The sequence below is a fragment of the Cnephaeus nilssonii genome (genome assembly GCF_951640355.1).
Source record: "Cnephaeus nilssonii genome assembly, chromosome: 4".
In the NCBI taxonomy this organism is placed as follows: Eukaryota; Metazoa; Chordata; class Mammalia; order Chiroptera; family Vespertilionidae; genus Cnephaeus; species Cnephaeus nilssonii.
In genome coordinates this window covers 83,541,129-83,566,100 of record NC_137075.1, presented here as the reverse complement: position 1 = coordinate 83,566,100, position 24,972 = coordinate 83,541,129, and the positions used below count along the sequence as shown (strand labels likewise).

Below are 24,972 nucleotides of genomic sequence, written 5' to 3'. Positions count from 1 at the left end.
TAAAGCTTGCTTATCTATTTTCAGATAAATCCACAGAAGTATTCTGAGTCAAAATCAGAAAAACTGAAAATAAAGGGATATAACTGAACACATAATAAACATTAAAACTATATCTGAAATATGGTATGTGAATTATATCTCAATAAAACTGTAATTAAAAAACAACTTACACCTTAAGCACTTCTTTCCTTTACCCCAGTGTTTCCCAAACTTGTCTAATAAAAATTATTTGGCAATTTGTTAAAAATAGATATTCCCAGGCCTTTTCTTTGGGGAGGCCAGGAAACTATATTTTCAAAATACACACCACCACCCCCAAGGAAATTTTATTATCAGACAAGTTTAGAAAACAACCCATAATTCTTTCTTAGCTACAAAGCCAAGAAAAAACATTTTAATTGTCTATTTAGTCATGGTCTGAATGTTTCCTAGTATACCAGGATATTATCACTACAGTGGAATAATTACACTCAGAAAAATTCAAGCTGATCCACTGGGATATGAAAGAAAACTTTGATTGACACATATTTACTTTAAATCTTAGTTTAAACTTTTCTATAATTTTAGGTATGAGTTTTATAATGAACACAATATATTAATAGAATAGTACATGTATATCTTTTTCCCCAATAGGATGTGTGATCAAAAAAGAGTAGGACCACTGTTCTAAGGTTCCTTATTATTTTTCTCCCCCTAAAGCTGACAAGTCCTCAGCCTCTGTTTTATTTTTCAATAAGTCTCCCATAATCCTTACTCTTTACCATTTTGCCCATATGCATACCCCAGGTATGAGAGATGTGAATAACTATTTGTTATAATGTATCTAGTAAAAAATAGTATAAAAAATTTATACTATTCTTAAAAGTCCAGTCCACTCTTGGCATTAGAAGATTCAGCTCACCAATTTAACAGCAGTGGTTCCTAATCCTTCACAGGTATCTGTGAAGTTTCATGACAAGTAGCAATTTGACTTTGCTGACTCACAAATTTGAATCAAGTTATGTTTTCAAGCTGGTGTGAAGGACCAAATTATTTAGCGGGTGAGTGAACCAAGCCGACTGTCCAGCATTTGTTCTCACACAGCTGTACTGTTCTCTGCTTGTTATTAGTGTCAAGAGAGTCCTCTTCAGATACTTAGTTGTCCTTTACTGCAAAGGTCCTTACCAATTATCTACAACTGTGGTCAGCAAACTGCGGCTCGCAAGCCACATGCGGCTTTTTGGCCCCTTGAGTGTGGCTCTTCCACAAAATACCACGGCCTGGGCGAGTCTATTTTAAAGAAGTGGCGTTAGAAGGAGTTTAAGTTTAAAAAATTTGGCTCTCAAAAGAAATTTCAATCATTGTACTGTTGATATTTGGCTCTGTTGACTAATGAGTTTGCCGACCACTGATCTACAACAAACATGTCAAACTCGAGGCCCACAATGAATACTTTTGCAGCCTAGCCAATATACTGGTATGTAAGAAAGGTTTTAATAAAAATTCCATAACTTAAATTTTTACAATATCCTGTTATACATAATTATTAATAACTAACTACAATGTTTGCTAATGACTGATTACTATAATCGTGTTGCATTCATTTCCCTTATGCACCTTACACACAGGTGCGCCATTTCTCTCTACTAATACTAGCAGCGAATATTTTAGCAGCTGATTGCCACGTAATGCAAATAGATTTATTTGCATTATGCTTATTAATTTGTGCAGTTATTCAGTGTCTGGTAAGTTAATGTTCAAGAAAAAATATTAATTTTTATTAAAATGTTCTAGTATTTTATGTTAACGATTACTCATTTATTTCAGCCCTTTGTGTTCAGCATGTCTCTATCGAAATAAACCTACATTTCTATGAAGATTGAAGCTTTTGTTTTTTTGCGGCCCACATAAACTTAAACCTTGTTTATTTGGCCTGTGTTAGCCTTTGAGTTTCACATGCTTGATCTACAAAGTTTACTATAAAGAGTTCTTAAATCCAAATGTGTACTAGTATATCTACATGGTTTTCTAATTAAAGAACACTAAAAATACTCATCATGTAGGATTTGGGAAGTTTTTAAGTGGGCATTAAAAAGGTCAGTCATACTTTGAAAGACTGAAATTCATGCATTATTGCAAATAAATATTAAGTGGTACTCATGAATTGGGGCATTCAAATCACACACTGCTAAGGATGTGTTCAATGTGAAAGATGTCAAAAGATATATTTTAAGAACTCTTTTTAGGGTGGACTTCTATGGCAAACATCCACTGAGTTCAGAAGAAATACCATTAATCTCCTTTCAACTCTCCACGTCAATAACATATTTCAAAGAAGGCCTTTCTCTCTCTCACCCTCAAGAATATCTTCATAAAGTGCGTGTACTCCTTCGGGCACGATGACTGCCAGTGCAGTTCCACAGAGAAGGCCGGCGCCCAAAACAGTCACCAGTTTTAGTCGCTCCTGGAAAGAAAAAAAAAAAAACTGTTGAAAAGATTGATGAAAGAATGGAAAAAAGTTTCTGAAGTATCTAATCAAGACTGAGCTCTGCTCATTTGTGAGACCAAAATCTACAATGGCTAGTGAAAATAAAATAGGGTCAGCTTCATGAATAATTAATGCCAGTTAAAACATAGAGATGCCATTTTAAAATTTACCAGCTTTGCAATGATGTAGGAAAACTTTTCTACTATCCATGACAGGGAGAAATGATCATACTTGTCTAACACTGGCAGGAATGTGAATTGCCACAACCTATCTGAACCAGAATTTGGCAATTTAGATTTAAAGTCTCAAAATGTGAATTCTTTGATCCAGCAATTTCACTTCTAGAAATTCACCCTAAGGAGTTATGCCCAGGTAATGTGGCTCAGTGACTAAGTGTGGACTTACGAACCAGTAGGTCAGTTTGTTTCCCAGTTAGGGCACATGCCCCCGCTCAATCCCCAGTGGGGGGCATGTAGGAGGCAGCTTATCAGTGATTCTCTCTTATCATTGATGTTTCTATCTCTCTCTCCCTCTCCCTTCCTCTTTGAAATAAATAAAAATATATTTTAAAAAAAAACACACACACATCATTGCCATGGGTTGTCATTTCAGTTTTCATTTTTTTCTTAATTTCTTAACTACCTAAATCATTTTAGTTGCAATCAGACTTATTTTAAGCACTACATATGTGGCTCCATGTTATTTGTATAGATTATTTGTTCACATAATTTCACAGCTTGGAATTCAATCGCAAAACTGTATGTTAGAATTAAAATGCTGACAGGGTCTCTCTTTTGCTTATGGTAAATCACCAAAAAGGTGTATTTGAAGGAAGAACTACATATTCCAAGTGCAGTTCAAGATGAAAAGTGAGTTCCCAAAGTAATAGTTTCTGTCAGAGAAATGAAATATTTGCTCAAGAGAGACATGAACTCTGCAATGCATTGGTTTTATGCATCTCATTTTACAATTTCACAGCTGTAGCCTGACTGAGCCGAAGGATTGACCAGACGTATTATTTAAAACAACAGCTTGTACTCATTGCCATTAACTATCAGCTCAAAGCTTTGAAGTCAGTTTAATTTTCTTGGCAGACACCCGGACAGTTAAGTGGCTTTTCTTTCCTTGTTCACCGAAACAGTCAACAAACTGTTTGGTCACGCTAAATATAAGTCAAAAATTTTTAAAGCTCTTAATATTGAAAATAGTTTATTCAAACCCTCCTTGTACCATGCTTTCAATACTGAACTCATCAACTGTAGTTTCCTAAAAAATTAAAGATGCACGCTTTGTTATAAAACTAATCTATTCAAAGCTCTACGCACTGAAGAGATGAAACTTTTACGGTACAGACTAAACTCTTGTTCAAGCAACAGCTTTCTCCATATTCTTACAAACAAACCTGCTTCAAGGAGATACTTCCTAATGTCAACTTAACTACTACACTATCTGCTAATGAAGGAAATGAAGGAAGCTCAAATACGAACTTTGTTCTTCAAGTCCTGATAATTGAGACAAGATGCCAAAAAGTTTTCTGCCTCTGAGTAGCAGCTGTGTGACCCTGAGCAAGCTCAGTTGCTCAGTGGTTAGAGCATCGGCTTGATGACCAAAGGGTCTCAGGTTCAATTCCAAGGCAAGGGCACATACTTCAGTTGCAGGTTCGATTCCTGGCCCTGGTTGTGGGAGGAGGCAACCAATTGATGTGTCTCTCTCAGTTAGATGTCTCTCTCTCCCTCTTCCCTCCCTTCCACTCTCTCTAAAAATCAATGGAAAAAAAATATCCTTGGGTGAGGATTAAAAAAAAAAAAAAGGAGCAGAGATGATGACTACTATTACTACTATTATCATGTAGGAATAGTATATTAGCACACAGCACAGAGTAACTGCCATTATTGCTTATCTTTAACAGCATCAGTAGCATGCAGAGGAAAGCTTCTAAGCCACAAGAACAACGAAGTAAAACCCAGATACTTGGCTAAAAGTACAAGTGAGCAATGCTATATTTGCCATTTACCAGCATCATATAGGCTTTCCATGTCCTAATGCATTTGACATAGAGGTAATAACAAGCAATACTTTATTAATGCCACTTCCTCCAATCTTGGAAAACAAGACTAATTCCTTTTCTTTTTGTATAAGAGTCCTTTCTAAATATAAAAGAACTAAACTAGCCGAAACCGGTTTGGCTCAATGGATAGAGCGTCGGTCTGCGGACTGAAAGGTCCCAGGTTCGATTCCGGTCAAGGGCATGTACATTGGCTGCGGGCACATCCCTGGTAGGGGGTGTGCAGGAGGCAGCTGGTCGATTATTCTCTCTCATCGATGTTTCTAGCTCTCTATCCATCTCCCTTCCTCTCTGTAAAAAAAAAAAATCAATAAAATATATTTTTTTAAAAAAAAGAACTAAAGTGGAAATCCTATAAGACTGTTCAGTGTGACTACAAAAACAAAAACAAACAAAAGCCCATTGGGAAAGAAACTGGGTAAACATTGGCAATAAATATTGTTATTAGTATACTAGAGGCCCAGTGCACGAAATTCATGCGGGGGGGGGGTGTCCCTCAACCCAGCCCGCATCCTCTCCAATCTGGGACCCCTCAAGGGATGTCTGACTGCCCGTTTAGGCCCGATCCCAGTGGGGATCGGGCCTAAACGGGCAGTCAGACATCCCTCTCACAATACAGGACTGCTGGCTCCCAACTGCTCGCCTGCCTGCCTTCCTGATTGCCCCTAACTGCTTCTGCCTGCCAGCCTGATCACCCCTAACCACTCCCCTGCCAGCCTGATTGATGCCTAACTGCTCCCCTGCCAGCCTGTTTGCCCCTAACTGCCCTCCCCTGCTGGCCTGATCACCCACAACTGCCCTCCCTTGTAGGCCTGGTCCCTCCCAACTGCCCTCCCCTGCTGGCCATCTTGTGGTGGCCATCTTGTGTCCACATGGGGGCAGCCATCTTTGACCACATGGGGGCAGCCATCTTGTGTGTTGGAGTGATGGTCAATTTGCATATTACTCTTTTATTACATAGGATAAGATGTTCAACTGAGCCCTAGCCAGTTTTGCTCAGTGGATAGAGCATTGGCCTGTGAACTGAAAGGTCCCAGGTTCGATTCCGGTCAAGGGCATATGATTGGGTTATGGGCGCGATCCCCAGTAGGGGGCATGCAGGAGGCAGCCAATCAATGATTCTCTCTCATCATTGATGTTTCTATCTCCCTCTTTCTTTCTCTATGAAATCAATAAAAATATATTTTAAAAATAGTCAGGGAACATGCCCGGGTTGCGGGTTGGATCCCCAGTGTGGGGCATGCAGGATGCAGCTGATCAATGATTCTCATCATTGATGTTTCTATCTCTCTCTCCCTCTCCCTTCCTTTCTGAAATCAATCCTATATAATAAAATCCCAATATGCAAATCAACCGAATGGCAGAACAACCAGTTGCTATGACGCATACTGACCACCAGGGGGCAGATGCTCGACGCAGGAGCTGCCCCCGGTGGTCAGTGCACTCCCACAGGGGGAGCGCCGCTCAGCCAGAAGCCAGGCTCACTGCTGGCAAGCGCAGTGGTGGTGGAGCGCAGCAGCGGTGGCAGGAGCCTCTCCCGCCTCCGAGGCAGTGCTAAGGACCCCTCCGGGGATGTCCGACTGCTGGCTTAGGCCTACTCCCCGTGCAGGCCGGGGTGAGAGGATCCCCCCACCCAAAAAAACGAATGCCGTGCGCCAGGCCTCTAGTAAAATACACTAAAAAAGTTTTCAAAATCAGTACTGAGAATAATCTCAACATTTAAAAAAAATCTTTATGTTCTAAATACAGTGTTAAGGCCTGTGCTTATATTATTTCATTATATTCTCAAAACAATCCTATAAGGTCATTTAACAGAGCAGAGTTGGATGTTAAATAACTTGTTCAAGTAGTGACACTGATTCTGAACTATACTACCTGTCTCAGATAGTTCCTTTTGAAATTAGTCGCCATTATTAATCATCTTAAGTTCTTTATTGAAGTTATCTGCATACTTATGGACTTATACTGTTTTAACACATAAAAAACGTGTCATTATAATCCAAACTAGTCTGCAATGATAAAAGTACAAAACTAAGAGAAAGCCTTCAAAAAATTTTATAGCAATACGATCATTATAATTACTAAAGGAGTTATTATATGTCTCTTCAATTTAATAGCACTGCATTTGGGTCTGTATTTTGCATGTTTTCCCCCCACTTCATTTTCTAAGTATTTCATTTTTACAAATATATTGGGTCTTCAATGGAATGGAAATTAAAAACAAAAACTGGTCATTTACCAGATAGCTTGAGGAATATTGCCCTAGAGATCTGATACAAACGTAGCTTGTTCTCTCTTACCAGCTCTGTGACAAAAAGAAGACATGCTCAGGTAAATAACAATCCTCAGGTCACTGATCTAAAATCCCACTTTAGCCATTGTTAATATCTGTACTTCATCATCAATCAGAGCACCTGTTAAGTTGGGTTTATACTAAGCAATGTTAAGTTGTAGGCTCTCAAAACACATATGTAGTATTTACATTTAGAGCCAAAGAAAACTGCTCATTAACAATTGAATCTAAAAAACATAAGATAGTACTAAACTAGTATGTCCAACTCCTTTACCAGACAGGAGTAAAGCAGGGGTGGGGAACATCTGGCTCAAGGGCTGTATACAGCCCTTGAAATCATTTGGTCTGGCCCTGCAGGTTTGATTTCGGTCAAGGGCACGTACCTTGGTTGTAGGCTCAATCCCCAGCAACCAATGTGTCTCTCTCACATCAATGATTCTCTCTCTCTCTCTCTGTTTCTCTCTCTCTCCCCTTCCCTTCCACTCTGTCTAAAAATCAATGGAAAAAATATCCTCGGGTAAGGATTAACAAAAAATAAATAAAAGAAAAGCTAGGAATCTAGGGAGCTATTTTCTAAGGGTAGAAATTGTGCTTCCCACTCCCCATGAGTGAAGTTTATTTTTACATACTAGTATTTATCATCTCACTAATTTCATAATACTTTGGTCGATAATAATAGTATAATTTACCGAGAAAAAATGCTTAATTACTAGGGACAGAAAACAACAGTTAAATTCTAAAATGTCTCTAACATATATAACTTTCATTTTATTCTAACAGCTCAAAGTGCATTGTTCTTGATGTAATTAACAGATATTATAAATGCCGATTTATAGCATTTTAAGACCTACAGTTGGAAAAGACCACAAGGCCATCAATTTAGAATGACATAACATACTAATTATCTTTATTACACCACTTATGTACACATTTCCTTTCAGTGAAAAACAAAATTGCATATATCTGCATATTGCAAAAATCACCCAAGAATAGTTTGAGAAAATACAGAATTTGGAAAAGTCCTAAGCATTTTATAGGAATAAATTTTATCAGTTTCTTATTTGAATTATAATTCTTGATAAATGTCACCTCGATCCATTTTTAAATATATGAACCATTGCCCAGCCCAGTGGTTGAGCATCGACCTATGAACCAGGAGATCATGTTTAGATTTCCGGGTCAGGGCACAAGCCTGGGTTTCAGGCTCCATCCCCAGTAGGGGGCGTGCAGGAGGCAACTGATGTTTCTATCTCTCCCTCTCCCTTCCTCTCTGAATTCAATTTAAAAAATCTTTAAATATATATATATATGAACCAACTTAAGCTTACAAATGTCAGCCCTATTAATATCAATTCAATTCTAATTCTAATGTAGTTTTAAGAAAAGATAGTTTAGCCCGGCTGGCACATGGCTCAGTGGTTGAGCATCGACCTATGAACCAGGATTCCAGGTCAGGGCACATGCCTGGGTTTCGGGTTCCATTCCTGTGTGGGGCGTGCAGGAGGCAGCTGATCAATGATTCTCTCTCATCACTGATGTTTCTAGCTTTCTCTCCCTCTCCCTTCCTCTCTGAAATAAATACATACATATATACATATACATATATACATACATATACATACATACATACATATACACATACATATATATACACACACATATATATGTGTATATGTGTGTGTGTGTGTGTGTGTGTGTGTGTGTATATATATATATATATATATATATATATATATATATATATATTGAGAGGAAAGACAGCAGGCTCACAAAGTACTGGGCAGGCAGGTAGTCAAAATGAGTTCGGTAGCCAAGGACAGCGACAATCTACTGCTACTCAGCTCTAGCCAACTGTTGCCTTGAGGGAATATGGACAAAAAACAACAATAATAAAATCAAACACTCTGCTAATCTAACAAAATAAGTCTACCAGCTAAGTTTGGCATGTGGGCTACCAGTCTGCTACACTGGCCACAATGGACAGTGGCTACAAACTGCTCTGCCTGAAAAACCTAGATTTAAAAAACAGCTCCAGAAGGAAACTTGACTCGGGGTGATGAACACACACTACAACATACAGATAATGTATTATAGAACTGTACACCTGAAACCTATATAATTTTATTAACCAATGTCACCCAATACAATAAAAAAGTAAAAAAAAAGAAATAGCTCTGATTCTAGCATACTTCATTAATTTGTCCAAGTTAACATAATCTGAGTCCTCATCTGTATCTCACTGAGTTTTTAAAACAAAGTTAGGTAATGTATGCGCTCAAAAAAATTAGCTCAATGTTAGTATTAGATACCAAAAGGAAACTGAAAAGCAGCAGCAGCAGCAACTCAAGCCTCCCTTCCATCTGGCTGTCGCTTTAACTATGTCTCAAACTCATCAGGCCTAGTCTCACCTTCTTTCCCATCCACAGCCTATCTTCAAGGCCTACCTCACACCTCAGCCATAACTTTTCCTTTCTACTTCAGGCCCTTCTCCTTTTCCCTATCGTGTGGAAGCACTTTCAGGACTGGCAGTAAAATGGCCTATTTTACTCAACTCCAGGTCATACTTATGAGATCCTGTTGCCCCCAATGTAGCAGTTTTTCTCCCTAAATCTTTGAGCACTGTCTTTATGGCAACCTGAAGAACCTACATCTACATTTTTCATTGAACAACGCTTTCATCAGTCTTTCTTTTCAGTTAGTTAACGTTTGTTCAAGTAATGACAATTAACCAAAATTTTAAAACATATTAACAAAAATTTCATTTCTAAGCAAATAGATTTGAAAACAACTTCAAATATCCATTCCAATGCTCTTCTTTAAAAGGAAATGAGAGTTAAGAACAACCTAATTAAAGTTTTTTAAACTATTTTTTTCTTTCTCCATTCTAACACAGGCATCCAAAAAACTACCTCTCTTTTTGATATTCTCAAAAAAAAAAGAAGTTATATTGATAGTAATTCATATGAACAAACAACATTCACCATTTATATTTCTTCATAGCAACCCGGAACCTTCATTCCTGGAAACTTCTGAGAACCAAAAGAAGTGCCTCTCTCCAGGAAAATGCACAGAGCTTCAGATTTTTGTCTGCAGTTCCAGGGAGTTGGGAGTACCCCGGGATCTGCAGTGGATCCACCCACCCGGGCTAAGAACTCTAAAGCTGAATACAAGGCTCGTTTCTATTACTAAATGTTACGCATCTTTTAAAAAGATAGTCTCCCTTAACAAGACCTTTAGCTCTGAGATTAACTTGAGGAAGCAGCTTTCCTTTACAACTCTCACTCCTTTCTAGCAGCCGTCGGACAGCTGACGAAAAATTGCGACTTGCTTACCTCCGAGAAATTAACAGCCAAGGGAATGATTCCAGCCACGTAACATCCCGCCAACATAGCCAGAGACAGCAGACTAATGGAGATGAAATCATCCATTCTGCCCTCCTCGATGCACCCACCACCACCGGACTACAGATTTTCAGTGGCTTCACAGGGTTCTTATACGCGTGCAGCGACTCCGAGAGAACCAGAGGGACTTTCCGGTTCCTTCGTCCTCCCTACCAGCAGATGTGTTCACGGAGCACCTTTCTCTTGAGCGCACCTGGAAACAGCCCCTTTCTGCTGATAGTAGCACCAGAGAGGACTTTCAGCAACCTTAGGCCCCCAGCCCCTGAGTGTTCAGATTCCAGTCACTGGATTCCGGTGGGTTAACTAACAGAGATGGGAAAAGTCAATGGGGGGGAAATACGCGAAGAAGCGATTTCTTCAATGGTCGGAAGGAGAATGGCACAACGGGCCCACTCTTCCCACAGACAACGTTGCAGGTGGCAGCAGGAAAAGGAGAAACACCCAAGCGAACTTGTTCCTTCTCCCGGCACCCCTAGCTCTTTGGGGCACCCTGCCGGTGATCCCCCCAGTTGGAACTAGCCCACCAGTCCCGGCAAACTCTCCTTCGAGTCTCGAAGGAGGAAAGGAGTCCCGTTAAGTCTCTAAACGACGAGATGGGAGTTCAGCAGCGAATCCGATACAGAGCTCTCTCCGCCCTATCCCCGGCACTCCCCATATTACTCCTCTCCGCTGGGCTTTGACCCGGAGCCACAGATACTACAGCAGCCATGGCCGCCAAGTGGCACCTCTTCATTATATCCACTTCCGGATTGCCTCATCGCCCCCGCCTTTAAATGGGTTCTTCCGGGTAACAACTGACCTATGGCCCGGCAGTCTTACACTGCCGCCATTTTTGAGCAACTATTTCCTCCCGCCCCTTTCTATTCTGTGCTCTGCCTTTTAAATAGTGACTTGTGTCCCTATTTACATCTGTGACCACGTTAGCCGTATGTCTAACAACGAGAGGACGGACAAGAGTTTTGAGGGGGGAAAAAATTATTTTTCCCGTTCCAAAAGATTCTCTGTGTATCTTCTCGCCCTTATCCAAGATGGCTGAAACAGAGCCGGAATCCGCTCTAGTTGCCGGAAATAAGTGAGACTCTATGGTCCAATTGGCTCTTTCGCGCTGCGCTTCTGACGACTTCCGGCAGCTCCTCTCGCGGGGGTTGGCTGTTGGCGGCGTTGTACTTAAGCTCGCGTGTGGCGGTGTGTCGGCGGCGGCGGCGGCGGCAGCGGCAGCGAAAGAGTTTGGCGCGATGGTGAGAAAAGTCTTAGCGGCTCTCCGAACCCCCAGCCTCCGGGTGACCCCAGCCCCCGTACATCTTTTACCCAACCCATCTAGCGCGAGCGTGCTGCTCCCCGGGCCTCCGGCTTGTGGGTCGACCCCTTTCCCTTCCCGCCGCGGAAACGCGGGGCCTGGCCTTAGGCCCCGAGCCCGGGTCCGCCCTGTGGTTGCGCGCCCTCCTGCCGGCTCCGGCGCGGCGTGCGGGGCCAGGGATGCGCTTTCTGCGGGTGGCTGCTTGGTGGAGTCACACGCAGGGATGCCGCTCTTTCCCTTCTAACGCCTCAGCCTTCTGTGGGAACAATGGCCGAGGGGATGTCTGAAAACCTGTTCCCAGAGCTAACAGTTTGAGTTGATTGCCCCCGGGGTTTGGGCCAGGAGGGGTGGTCTTTGCTTTGTAGTGTGCTTTCGCAACTGTTTCCCCCATCCCCTTTTTTTATTCTGTGCTTTGCCTTTTAAAAAAATATTTGTAACTCTTTCTCTTTTCCAAGACCCTTGGTGCCTGGTTTGGCGTTACTCTCAGCCCTCAAGCCAGTTCTTATCCGCATTTACATTCTGTTGGAAATGGAGGCTGAAAAGATAGGCTCAGCCTGAGGGTCCAGGTTCCTTAGAATCTGGCCCGGGTAGTAGAGGGGTGGGTGGGTGGGTGGGCGGGCTTTTTTCTTTTCTTTCTTTCTTTCTTTTTTTAATCCACTAAAGAGATGCTCACAGGGATTAAGAGGCTACTAAAAAAAAAAAAAAAAAAAAAAGAGGCTACTTCGACTATCCTTTTCTGGTTGCTGCGGTTACTGTTAACAGGCTATGCAGCTGTTGTTAAGAAGGCACCTTTTCAGGTTGTACTTTTATGAATTAAGGTATTTCAATATTTGGCCCAACATAGTCTCCCAAGGAGGACTACTAATTAGAAAATTGGGTTTCCAGTTCCTGTTTTGTCATAACTAGCTAGGTGACCTTGGGCAAGTCGTTTTACCTCGGAGTTCCCTTCTTTCTCTGCCTTTTATGTCACTGTTTGGTATTGTGTTACAATGCTTAGCTTAAAATCTGAAAAAGGGGCAGCAGTTAGTGTTAGCCCATTCTTGTTGGATAAATATCAGTGATAATTCCTTATAAAATTAAAAATTGGAATTCATATTTAAAATGAATGATTACTGCTTCAAAAGCCTTAAAATACCTTTGCTTTTTAGTTTCTGTCAAAGCTAATGAGCAAATTGTATGTATTGTAGTATTTCTTCCTCCGTAGAAGTACTGATAATTTAGGGTTCATGTCTGTTAGAGTTGAAAAAAAAAGTAACACAGCCAGATTAACATTCATTAGAGTGAATCACAGCTGCTTGGTAATCAGAGAAAAGGGATTTTATTAAAGGTAATTCTGCATAACTTTTTCTTTCTGATTATGTTTCACAATCTTATTTTTCTGTATATAAATATGTATTTCTATTTGCCTAAATGTAATGTTAGTGTAAAAAAATCATTCAAACCTGTAAAGAATTTTTGTGTGTTTACTTGAGCCAAACTGTTGACAATTGCCGGGAAGCAGAATCTCAACGTAATGGGATAATGTCTGGCGCAGGGCAGTTTTTCACCTTGTTTTAAAATGTAAGTGGGTGACATGAACTCCATTGGTGATAGATTAGGGAGGAGGCAGAAAGCAAAGCGGGGAGATCTCTGGGATTGGATAAAAAGTAAAATGATAGACAACATGCTTCTTTTACTTAGGTGGGTGCAGGATAGTTAACAGTCAACAGTTAATGCAATGCGGGGATTTGTGGTCTCTGCAGAGTGGTGCCTGTGCTTTGAGGGGTCCGGAAAAAGGGAAATTACTTTGACACTCCATCGATAATGTTATTGTAGATGCAAAAAGGCAGTAGGCTCAGTTAAAGTAAAGATTGACCTTTGTTAGGGAAGATAACCAGCCCAGGACGTGACCACCCACTGTAACTGCTTTTAGGTAAAGTTTTAATTTCAGGCCGTCCTTTATGGTTACTTCAGGTCTTTGAGTTTGGGAGACCGCCATGCAGGCCTTCCCTGAGCTTGTTAGGTTAGCATGTGGCCCCTTTTTTGTCCACAGTACTCATAGTTTGTGTGTGTGTGTGTATATGTATGTATGTATGTATGTGTGTATATATGTGTGTGTATATATATATATATGTGTGTGTGTGTGTATGTATGTATATATATATATATATATATATATATATATATATATATATACATACTTTTTAAAAAATATATATTTAGTAGTGTTGGTTCTCCCGAGAGAGAAGCCAGGGACTAAATCTATCCAGAAAAAGGAAAAAACTGTAAAATAAATTATTGGGATTTTTAATAAAACCAAAAGGTTCCAAAAATAGCTCCAATAAGAAAGTGACCAGACTGATTTGGAAAGTATTATGATCTTAAACTGGGAACAGGAAAGCACTACCCCTTAAAAAATAATCATTTTGGCCCTGGCTGGTTTGCTCAGTGGATAGAGCGTCAGCCTGAGGGCTGAAGGGTCCCAGGTTTGATTCCAGTTAAAGGCACATGCCTGGGTTGGGGCCTGTGCATGAGGCAGCCAATCAATGATTCTCTCTCATCACTGATGTTTCTATCTCTGTTTCCCTCTTCCTCTCTGAAATCAATTAAGATATGTTAAAAAAATAATAATCATTTTTACTACAGTTGTAAATTTGGTCATTTCTTAGTAATTTTTAACCCTTGCTTTTGAGCAGTAAGTATTGAAATTAGTGAGATTTGCAATTAAGGTCTTTATATCATACTCTGAATTTCTCAAATATGAATTAGAACCTTATATTGAAATCACATTTTTCTCTTGTAGTCTCACACCATTTTGCTGGTACAGCCTACCAAGAGACCAGAAGGCAGAACTTATGCTGATTATGAATCAGTGAATGAGTGCATGGAAGGTGAGTTTAAACACTAATCAAGGGGTAGAAATCATTTTCTCCTGACATTCACTACTAAAATATGTCTCATTTAGGAACTGAGTTTGTTTTGTCCTCCAGATTTCTTGTATTCTTCCTTTGAGCAGTGGAAATAGATACTTAGGGACGTTGTTAGAAATAAAAATTACCTCAGAATAAAGGCAAATGGAACCAAATCAGTGTAATTTGTTGTGTATTTGATAAGCTTATACTACTGTGAAGAGAACTATTAGCCCTTAGTGTTTCTTTACTTGGTAAATCATTAGATGAGAGCATGTAGATTACATCGTCACTAATTTTTATTATATTTAATCATATATATATATATATATATATATATATATATATATATATATATATATATATATATATTGTCCCCTCGGGAGTTTGACTGACAGGGAGTTTGATCACTCAGTATGATGTGGGCTGACACCAGGGGGCAGTGCAGAATGAAGCAGCTAGGGACCCTGCCCATGCACGAATTTCATACACTGGGCCTCTATAGTTACATCATAGAAACCAGTTGTACGTGCCCTGTACCCTTTCTAGTAAGTTGTCCATTGTTTTCCTATATAGAGTTTATAGTCACTATTCTAGCTGCTGCTAGGCATGCCCCTGGATTTGTTGCTATCTAATGCTAACTGGATTCTAATTAAAATCTGTTGGTTGGGGGGTCAACAATGGGTAGACCTATGGAAAAAAAGCTACTTATAATAATTAGAGACAGCTTCTAGGTAGCTGGTACCATGCCATTCACCAATTTTTTAATTGAGTTGTTTTCTTATTGAGGCTTAGGAGTCCTTTGCATATTTTGGATAACAGGTTCTTTATCAGATACTAGTGGCCCGGTGCATGAAATTCATACACTCGGGGCAGGGGGTAGGGGTCCCCCAGCCTTGCCTGTGCCCTGTCACAGTGCAGGAGCCCCGCAATCCATCGCCCCAAAGAGGTAGGCCCCACCCACCCATCCGGGGCTCTTTGATGGATTGCCCCAAAGAGGTAGGCCGGAGCCGGGGGTGAGGGAGGGTCCTGCCTCTGCACCACACGACCCCCCACGTGAGGGCATCCCGACCATTTGCATATTACCTTTTTATTAGTATAGATAAGATTTTCTTTTTCAGTTTGTGACTTGTCTTTTCACTTTTTAAATTTTTATTGATTTTTAGAGAGGAAGGGAGAGAGAGATAGAAATATCAGTGATGAGAGAGAATCGTTAATCAGCTTCGTCATGCACGCCCCACACTGGGGATCAAGCCCATAGCTCGGACCATGTGCCCTGACCCGGAATCGAACCCGCATGACCTCCTGGTTCATAGGTCAACGCTCAACCACTGAGCCATGCTGCCCAAGCCTTTTCACTTTCTTGATAGTGTCTTTGAATCACAAAAGGTTTAAATTTTTATGAACTCTGGCTAGCAACTTCAGTACAATGTTGAATACAAGTAGCAAGAACAGATATTGTAATGTTCTTCCTCATCTGAGTGGGAAAGCATTTAGTCTTTCACTGTTAATTATGATGATAGCTGTGGGTCAGTGCAAGTATTTGAAGTGGAAATGGACTGGAAAGGTTATGTTGCATTTTGTAGGAACAAGAGAGGAGTATGTCACTGAATAAAAATTAATAATGTGCCTTTTAGATAATTATGTTCATGTAGGCTTGCTACCAGTGATTTTGCTTGTTTTATTGTCTTATTACTTATATTTGAGTACTTACGTGCTTATTCTATGTGCTAGTGCTTTTTATGCATTATTTCATATACTCTTCACAAGAGCTCTATGAAGATACTGTTATCTCCATTTGACAGAGTTCAGGAGATTGAGTCAAGTCTGAATCCAGAGTCAAGGATGTTAAATACTCTGTTTTGATAATCTCTTCCTCGTTGCCTATTTTGTTTTGTTGGGGGGTGGGGGTTGTTTTTTGTTGTCTGTGGTGTCTTTTTTGCATTGTATCCAATTTTGAAAGCAAAATAGAAAAGCATCTGTTTGTCATCTATCATTCCTAAGTGGTGATTTTCTTTACTCTGAGGCTTTAGGAATGTTTATTTATTGAAAAGCCTGATAAGACCCTTTATTTAGTCCTCACTTGTTGGAACCATCATATGACAAGTCTTTAAAATCCTTTTAGATCCAGTTGTCAAGGATGCTGAATTATGTGCCTTACGCCAGGTACCAATTGTAATTATCATTTTATTAAGGCACAAAACACCAACATTTTGATGAATTTATAAATTTTTTTAATATGGACCATTTCACAAATTTGTGTGTCATCCTTGTGCAGGGGCCATGTAATCTAATCTGTATTGTTCCAATTTTAGTATAAGTGCTGCCAAAGCGAGCACTATACATTTTTTTTATGAAATAGCTAGTGGTAACAGTTAAAACAAATGTGGCCAACTTATTTTCCCAGCCCAAGTTTATGAAAATAAGTATTGTAATGTCATATAACACTGTTTGTATCCAAGTTTAAGCAATTGTAAGATCTTGGTTTTCTTCCTCCCCCATTCTCTTAGGCGTTTGTAAAATGTATGAAGAACATCTGAAGAGAATGAATCCCAACAGCCCCTCTATCACATATGATATCAGCCAGTTGTTTGATTTTATTGATGATCTGGCGGACCTCAGCTGTCTTGTGTAAGTATTTACCACCATGTATCTTAAGTTATATTTTTCTGTTGTTTATTCATCTGTTTGAGGTGGTTTATGGTGTTGGGAGCTCACTCTGTGCCTGACACTGATCTTTGCATTTTGACTGCTAGGTAGTAACTAATATTTCCTCTACATATGGCTCATAAGTTATGTTGGCAACATAAAGACAGGAAAATGTAAGAACTTTGCTAATTTGATACAGTTTAGTATGCAAAGAGGATGCTAACTAAGAAGTTCAAAGTTGTGATTCTTTTCTTCCTTAAACCAAACAATCTTCTTAGTTTTTTTTTTTTTCTTCCCCCTTGTGGTCTTTATCCTTAAAGGCTTTGGATTAAAACTAAGGTTATTTTGTCTTCATAGCACTATTTTTAAAATGTAAATATATGCAGGACTGAAATGGAATTTAATTCTACCCAGTGTTAACCATGTATATTTTGGTATGTTAGAATGAGATTTTTTTAGAACCACATTTTCTATTCTCAGTTTTGTCAAATTAATTTTTTTTTCATGCCAGACAGTATACTAGAAGTAACTGTTTTTCAGTGGTGAAAAATATGTAGGCCCTAATTTTAAAATAAAAGCTCGGAAAGCTATAAGAGGCCAACAGAGCTGCAGGTATTCTAACAAGAAAAGAGGAATTGTAGGCCGCCAACAAGGAGAGCCGAGAACTGATAACATGATGTAGTAGAGAGTGAGAAATTGACGGCTTTAGTTAAGATCATGGACAGTTCAGTAACAGTAAAGTAGGGAGTGCATGCAGAGGTAGAAGTTTGGGGAAATTGTTTTCATTTTCTCAGGAAAATAGGAAGCAGGGACACCATTTAGAGTTGAGGGTGAGGAAGAAGGAATTGAAGGTTTATGAAAGGCAGGAAATAATCTAGGAGGGTGAAGGGGTTAGGGAAATGTGTGATTTATGAGGTATCTGATAATAAATTTAAAATGAAATAAATCATTGTGATAATGGGTCTTTTCCTAGTCTTTTTCTTTATTAATTTTTTTATTGATTTTAGGTGGAGAGAAGGAAACATCAATTTGTTGTTCCACTTATTTATTCATTCATTTATTGATTCTTGTATGTGTATGTGCCTTGACAGGGGATCAAACCCAAAACCTTGGCATATCGGGACGATGCTCTAACCAACTGAGCTATCTGGCTAGGGCCTAGTCACTTTTAACCTGATAGTTACAGGTAGATAATTAGTAAATATATTGTTAAAAGTTGAGGGTATATGTGAGTATTGTGCAAGGGACTGAATGACCATTAAATAAATGTAAGTGCGGCTTGGGGTGTGTGGAGACAAAAATAGGATCAATTAATTATAGGTCAGAGTAGGGTCCAAGGGTTGTTGAATGAGATGCTTGAAATTGGGATATTGATGTTGATAGTAATAAGGTAAAGTCAAATCTCTTTCTCCAACATCTACCATCTGGAACAATTTGTTTCTCAACCAAGTTCTTCACAAGACAGAAAAAATGTCTCCTTTGGGGTTGACCACTCTTTCAAGCTGATACATCAGCATGACAAAAAGCATCTCTTGGGCACCTAACTAAAACAACAGGAAATTGTGCTGTGAATATTTTAATGATTTTTTTAAATTTTTTATTTTTTTGCTTTTGTTGCTGGCAAAATGAACAATTAGCACACTTTTAAAACATAAAGAGGCCATCAAGAGTGCTGATGTTGCTAAGGGTGTGAAAGTGCTCTGAAACAACTATCACAAGCAATTGAATAAGTAGAAAAATTGTTAATTTGGATAAATCAACCAGTGAAAGCATTTAGAAGGGAAAATCAAAGATGCTCTAAGACAACCCTACACTGAGTGCTGAAAGTAATTCATTTAAGGCTAGTAGGGGGTGGGGTTCGATAAATTTAAGGAAAGTGTTTGTTTATAGATTACAAGCGGTACATTAGACATGTATTGTAAGAAAGGTTAAAACGGAATCATTTGGGGGTCTGGAACAGATTAATTCTAATTTACATTATTTCTAATGAGGGAAAATGATTTGCAAACAAATCCTTTTTTGAACATCCTTCCAGAATGAATTAAGTTCGAGAACCAAGGTTCAACTGTATAGGGATCTGGCCAAGGAAAGGAAGGAGAAAAATTCAAGGAACTGAAAGGCCCAGATCTTGACATTTCATCTACTGAATATGAAATCACTGATACCATATATTTACTTTCTAGAATTTAATGTGAGAACAGGGAGTGGGATGCTGAATTACTTAAATCGAAGGATCATGCTTTAGTCACCATGAGAAGTTTTGGTTAAGAGCTAGCTGGAGTTTCAGAATTAGCCATAGCTGTACTTGAATGCTGGCTCTGTCTTTGGCTGGTTACCTGGGGCAAGTTAGTTTAATATTGCTAATCCTCAATTTGCTAATTTGGAAAATTTAGATAAATTTACCTCATAGGACTGCCTGTGAGGATCCAGTGCTTGCTTAGCACAACAGTATTGGCTACATAGCAGGAACTCGATTGTTAATCCTCACCAGAGGCTATTTTTCTATTGATTTTTAAAGAGAGGAAAAGACAAGAAATAATCGATGTGAGAGAAACACATCGATTGGTTGCCTCCTGCACGCACCCTGACCAGGGCCCAGGCCAGGACGGAATCTGCAACTGAGATACATGCCCTTGGCTGGAATCAAACCATGGACCCTTCGGTCTGCAGGCTGACGCTCTATCCACTGAGCCACTAGGGCAGGAACTCCATTTTTAAATAGAGTGACAAAATTAGGGCAGGGTTTTTATTTTTTCATATATATATTTTTTATTTCAGAGAGGGAGAGAGAGAAACACCAATGATGAGAGAGCATCATGGATTGGCTGCCTCCTACACACCCCCTACTGGGGATTGAGCCCGCTACTTGGGCATGTGCCCTTCACCAAAATCGAACCCAGGACCCTTCATTCGAAGGCAGCTAGGGCTAGGGCAGGGTTTTTAATTACAAATCAATTTATTATTTAAAATTTGCCACAAATAGGATGATAATTTTGAAATGCCACAAGTGAGTTAAATTGTACTGTTAACTAATAAAAAGGTGTTGGGGTTTTTTGACAGTGAAAATTACACAAAGTAAAAATGGTTTTAAGAGATACACTGCAGCGCTAGAAGTGTGCTCAGTGGATGGAGCATCGGCCCACAGACGGAAGGGTCTCGGGTTCGATTCCTGGTCAAGGGCATGTACCTGGTTTGATCCCCTTGGTTGGGGTGCATGCAACAGGCAGCCAATTGATGTGTCTCACTCACATCACTGTTTCTCTTTACCATTTCCCCCTCCCTCCCTCCCTTCCACTTTCTCTAAAACTCGGGGATAAATCCTCGGATGAGGATTAACAAAAAAGAGACACACTGTAAGTATGTCATTATGACAGTTATTCCATCCTGCCCCTCCCCTTTTTCTGGGATCCTGACTTGGCTGTTGTTTACTCCTTAGGCCAGGAATTGAGTCCAATTTTGGTTTGTTGTTTTTTTAATATTTTTTTATTTTTAGAGAGAGGAAGGGAAGGGGAGAGAGAAACGTCAATGTGAAAAACATGGGTTGGCTGCCTCCTGCCCGCCCCCTACTGGGGATAGAGCCTGAACCAGGCATGTGCCCTGATAGGGAATTGTACCTTTAAACCTTGCAGTGCACAGAAGGACACCCAACCAACTGAGCCACAACAGCCAGGGCAAGCCCAGTTTTGATTTGTAAATTACTGTGGACTCAATAAGTTTACTTGGCAGTGACAGGACTTTTTATAAGATGAATGTAACAGGTTTTAAAATATGTAGGCTGTTTTTGTTTGTTTAAAGACAAAAGGGACATTTTTATTCTTCGTTATTGCAATGAGGAGGTACTCATCAGAAAGACAACCTGATAGCAGTGATGAAGACACTGGCTGATTTCACCTCTCAGCCCCATAGCTTCTATTCTATAAACCTGCAGTCTGAGCATAACACGAGGCTAAATGATTCATCTGTGCCAACAACTTGGGATTTTATAAGTGTACTTAACATTTAATTGTCTCATTTTCAAGCACAGCTTTCCATAAAGAAAGCATTATTACTTTTTCTTGAGTTGGAAAATAGCCTGTAAGTTGATGGATTCCTAAATGTTCACTACCAAAGTGATCTTGTTGGGGTGAGGGTGTAGTCTAAATAAATAAGGCTGTTCCACCCAGATATTATAGTTCTGAAAATTTCTATTCCTTTTTTAGTTCTTTTCCAATGTTAATATAAATATTTTAGTCTATTCTGCCATACCTTGAAGTAGACTAGATTACTACTTAATTAGGAAGTGTGGGGGGCGGGCGATATTCAGCCTGCCTGGTGGGGCTCAGTGGTTGAGCATCAACCTATGAATCAGAAGGTCACGGCACATTTTTAGAGAGAGGAAGGGCGGGGGAAAGGAAGGGTCAGGGCACATGCCCAGATTTCGGCTCTATTTCCAGTGTGGGGCATACAGGAGGCAGCTGGTCAATGATTTTATCATTGATGCTCTCTCTTCCCTTCCTCTCTAAAATCAATAAAAATATATTTTAAAAAGGATATTCAAATAAAATTGTTTCACTTTTTAGAATTCCCTCATTGTAACAAACAGACATTAATAAAAAGCCAAGTGTTTTTATTTGGTTAAGCGTTTTATAAAAGAAACCTTGTTCATTTTTAATAAACCACTCAGGGAAAGACTATGACAATGCCTTTGGAGTTTCTCTTGCCAAAAATTGGAGTGCAGTGGTACCAGTGAGGACTCTGCTCTCAACAGGGTTGTAAAAAGGATTGAATTTAATTTTTTGCCAACCTGACCAAAAAAAGGGTATAATTTTGATTCATTCACACAGGATGGCTATTAGTGTGTTGGCTGTTGTCATGTTTTTATTTGGGGCATACCAATTGAAAATCGCTGTCCTAGGGCCGTGGTTGGCAGCAAACTGTCGCTCGCGAGCCACGTGCAGCTCTTTGGCCCCTGGAGTGTGGCTCTTCCACAAAATACCACGGCCTGGGCGAGTCTATTTTGAAGAAGTGGCGTTAGAAGAAGTTTAAGTTTAAAAAATTTGGCTCTCAAAGAAATTTCAATCATTGTACTGTTGATATTTGGCTCTGTTGACTAATGAGTTTGCCGACCACTGTCCTAGGGTATCCCTGAGGTTTCTTTTTGTTTTGTTTTTAGGCAAACTGCACCTTCGCATCTTTTAGATGCCATACAGTGTTTCTATCAGATGGTACACATGGCTTAAAAATTCAACATGTAATCAGCTCTTCTACATTTTTTTAAAATATTTTTTTATTGATTTTAGAGAGGAAGGGAGAGGGAAAGAGAAACATCAATGAGAGATAATCATTGATTGGCTGCCTCCCTCACGCCCCCTACTGGGAATCGAGCCCGTAATCCAGGCATGTGCCCTTGACTGGAATCAAACCTGGGACCCTTCAGTCCACAGACTGACGCTCTATCCACTGAGCCACACCAGCACTCTTTCACATTTTCATTAAGTATGACCATTTGTGTATCTGTGCCAGCATTGGGTAGTTATAATTTGGAGTTTAAAAAAAAACATGACAATAATTGTTAATTACTTTTCTGTTCCCCAGTTACCGAGCTGATACCCAGACATACCAGCCTTATAACAAAGATTGGATTAAAGAGAAGATCTACGTGCTCCTTCGTCGACAGGCCCAACAGGCCGGGAAATAGTTGTGTTGGAAGCATTTGGGGGTTGGGGGTGGGCTTGGAACACAGGTGTGTACAGCTATCTGTAGTGAAGTTTTGTATTATAGTAATCCTGTTTCCATTTTGGTACACTCTAGCCAGGATTGAATGTGTTATATGATATGTGAGAATCTTGTTCAATCTGAACTCCCATCACCCCCTCTTTTTCTCTTTTTTTTACTTAAACATTGTTATGATGACTTAGAAGGAAGTTTTTCTTTGTCAGTTAATGTTGATTCCAATCCTTCATATCTGCTTTATAACATTCACTGTACTAACCCTTCTTCAAGTTGGGGTGGGGGGTAGTGACAGTTTAATTATGTGCTAAGATAAAGTCTTAGTGAAAAAACAAATAAATGTTCTTTAGTTATATTTTTCCCATGGTTGATTTTTATTTTATTTATTTATTTTTACAGTTTTTTTGTCTCTAAACATGAACATTGAATTTTCTTGCAAAGCATTAGTGTCAAAACCAATAGACTGCTACAGAATTTGAATTTGAACTTTGATGTGATTTATGTGACGCTAACAAGCTTTTACCTTAGTATTTTTCTAGCCTTGTGAGTCTCATTTGTAGATCCAAGGTTTACTGTGGATGCAAACATTATGGTGACATGGCTTATCTGTAGCAGCAGGCCGGTTAGTTCTTAGCTTTGGTTATGTATTCTCAGTGGGAAGTCCTTGTGCCCTTCTCATAGCCTTCAGCAGTTGAATGGCACTCTTGTATGGCAGTGAAGGGTGTGGGAAAGACCACAGAAAATACAAGATAACCTTGCTTTTAATGTAGAGTGTGGTGATATTTGACTTGAACATACACTATATCAGTGATGGCGAACCTATGACATGCGTGTCAGCACTGACACGCGTAGCCATTTCTGATGACACGTGGCCGCTGAGGCGGCTGGATGCCGAGGATGAAACATTTGCAAAATAATGTTTTTTCCTCAAAGTGACACACTACCCGAATTATGCTCAGTTTTTTGGTGAAGTTTGACACACCAAGCTCAAAAGGTTGCCCATCACTGTACTATATTGTACCTCCAGTCAAACATACACTATATAGTACCTCCAGTCATCAGGTATGTGGACATTTCCTGATTCTGCTATTATGACAGATAGCCAATAATACCTTTATGCACTATGAGTTTGGCAGGGTTTTTGGAGGCTTCATGAGTGCCCCTATATTCTCCTTGTCCTGGAACCCATTTCTACATTAGGGCCATGACTTTTTCTTGTTTTATGCCGGACCAAATTCTAAGTTAGTATTTATATGTGCTCACTTTTTCTACAGAGTAATTGTTCTAACAGTGTCATCACTGTATCAAAGGATTATTAAAATTAGGGTGCCTTACCAAAATTATTTATTGCTCTAGTTATTTCATGTGAACCAGCCAATTTTTTTTAATACATGTATTTTTTATTGATTTCAGAGAGGAAGGGAGAGGGAGAGAGACAGAAACATCAATGATGAGAGAGAATCATTGATCATCTGCCTCCTGCATACCTCACACTGGGGATCAAGCCCACAACCTATGCATGTGTCCTAACTGGGAATCAAACCATGGCTTCCTGGTTCATGGGTTGACATTGAACCACACCAGCTGGGCTGAACCAGCGAAATTTTAAATCTAAGATGTTTTCACAGGGGAAAAAAAAATCCGCAAGTAAATCAGATTGTCCTACTTCTCATTTGGCCTATCCCCGTGGTTGGCAAACTGCGGCTTTCGAGCCACATGCGGCTCTTTGGCCCCTTGGGAGTATGGCTCTTCCACAAAATACCACGGCCTGGGCGAGTCTATTTTGAAGAAGTGGCGTTAGAAGAAGTTTAAGTTAAAAAAATTGGGCTCTCAAAAGAAATTTCAATCGTTGTACTGTTGATAATTGGCTCTGTTGACTAATGAGTTTGCCGACCACTGGCCTGTCCTATTAATATAGTTTTATTTCTCTAATGTATATATATATATATATATATATATATATATATATATATATATATATATATATATATAATTTTTTTAAGTTTTTTTCCAAAATATTCTAGAGCACATCTGGAAAGAATGGGATTCTTTGATTTTTAGATACAATACAATTTCTGGTATTGGACTTAACCGGAAAATAAAATTTTCTGTGGAATGTGAGAAAATATATGGGTCCTAGATATTGGGTGATGAGAGCAAAAAGGAAGGGAGCATTATTTTGAGTCATACTTTATAAGGCTTA

The 24,972-nt window shown here is 39.5% G+C and overlaps 2 protein-coding genes across 2 annotated transcripts in view; one reads left to right on the top strand and one right to left on the bottom strand.

Moving 5' to 3' along the window:
- SLC39A9 (solute carrier family 39 member 9) overlaps positions 1-10,952 on the bottom strand; it is a 38,802-nt gene extending 27,850 nt beyond the window's left edge. The window contains exons 1-2 of the mRNA XM_079767615.1: positions 10,158-10,952; positions 2,335-2,443 (exon numbers count right to left, since the gene is read on the bottom strand). Coding sequence (XP_079623741.1) covers positions 2,335-2,443; positions 10,158-10,253 — 205 coding nt within the window. The 5' untranslated portion in view covers positions 10,254-10,952. The remainder of the gene's footprint in view (positions 1-2,334; positions 2,444-10,157) is intronic.
- Positions 10,953-11,364: 412 nt separating this feature from the next.
- On the top strand, positions 11,365-23,124 carry ERH (ERH mRNA splicing and mitosis factor). The gene is made up of 4 exons (XM_079769092.1): positions 11,365-11,464; positions 14,306-14,393; positions 16,922-17,042; positions 22,635-23,124. The coding sequence occupies exons 1-4, from the start codon at positions 11,462-11,464 to the stop codon at positions 22,735-22,737; spliced, it is 315 nt and encodes a 104-aa protein (XP_079625218.1). The 5' UTR covers positions 11,365-11,461; the 3' UTR covers positions 22,738-23,124.
- The last annotated feature ends 1,848 nt before the right edge of the window (positions 23,125-24,972 follow it).

Bases quoted from the DNA above. Each gene is read 5' to 3' on its own strand.
- ERH (XM_079769092.1), top strand. The intron at 14,394-16,921 runs GTGAGTTTAAAC...CCATTCTCTTAG, and splicing joins AGTGAATGAGTGCATGGAAG to GCGTTTGTAAAATGTATGAA. The intron at 17,043-22,634 runs GTAAGTATTTAC...TCTGTTCCCCAG, and splicing joins GCGGACCTCAGCTGTCTTGT to TTACCGAGCTGATACCCAGA.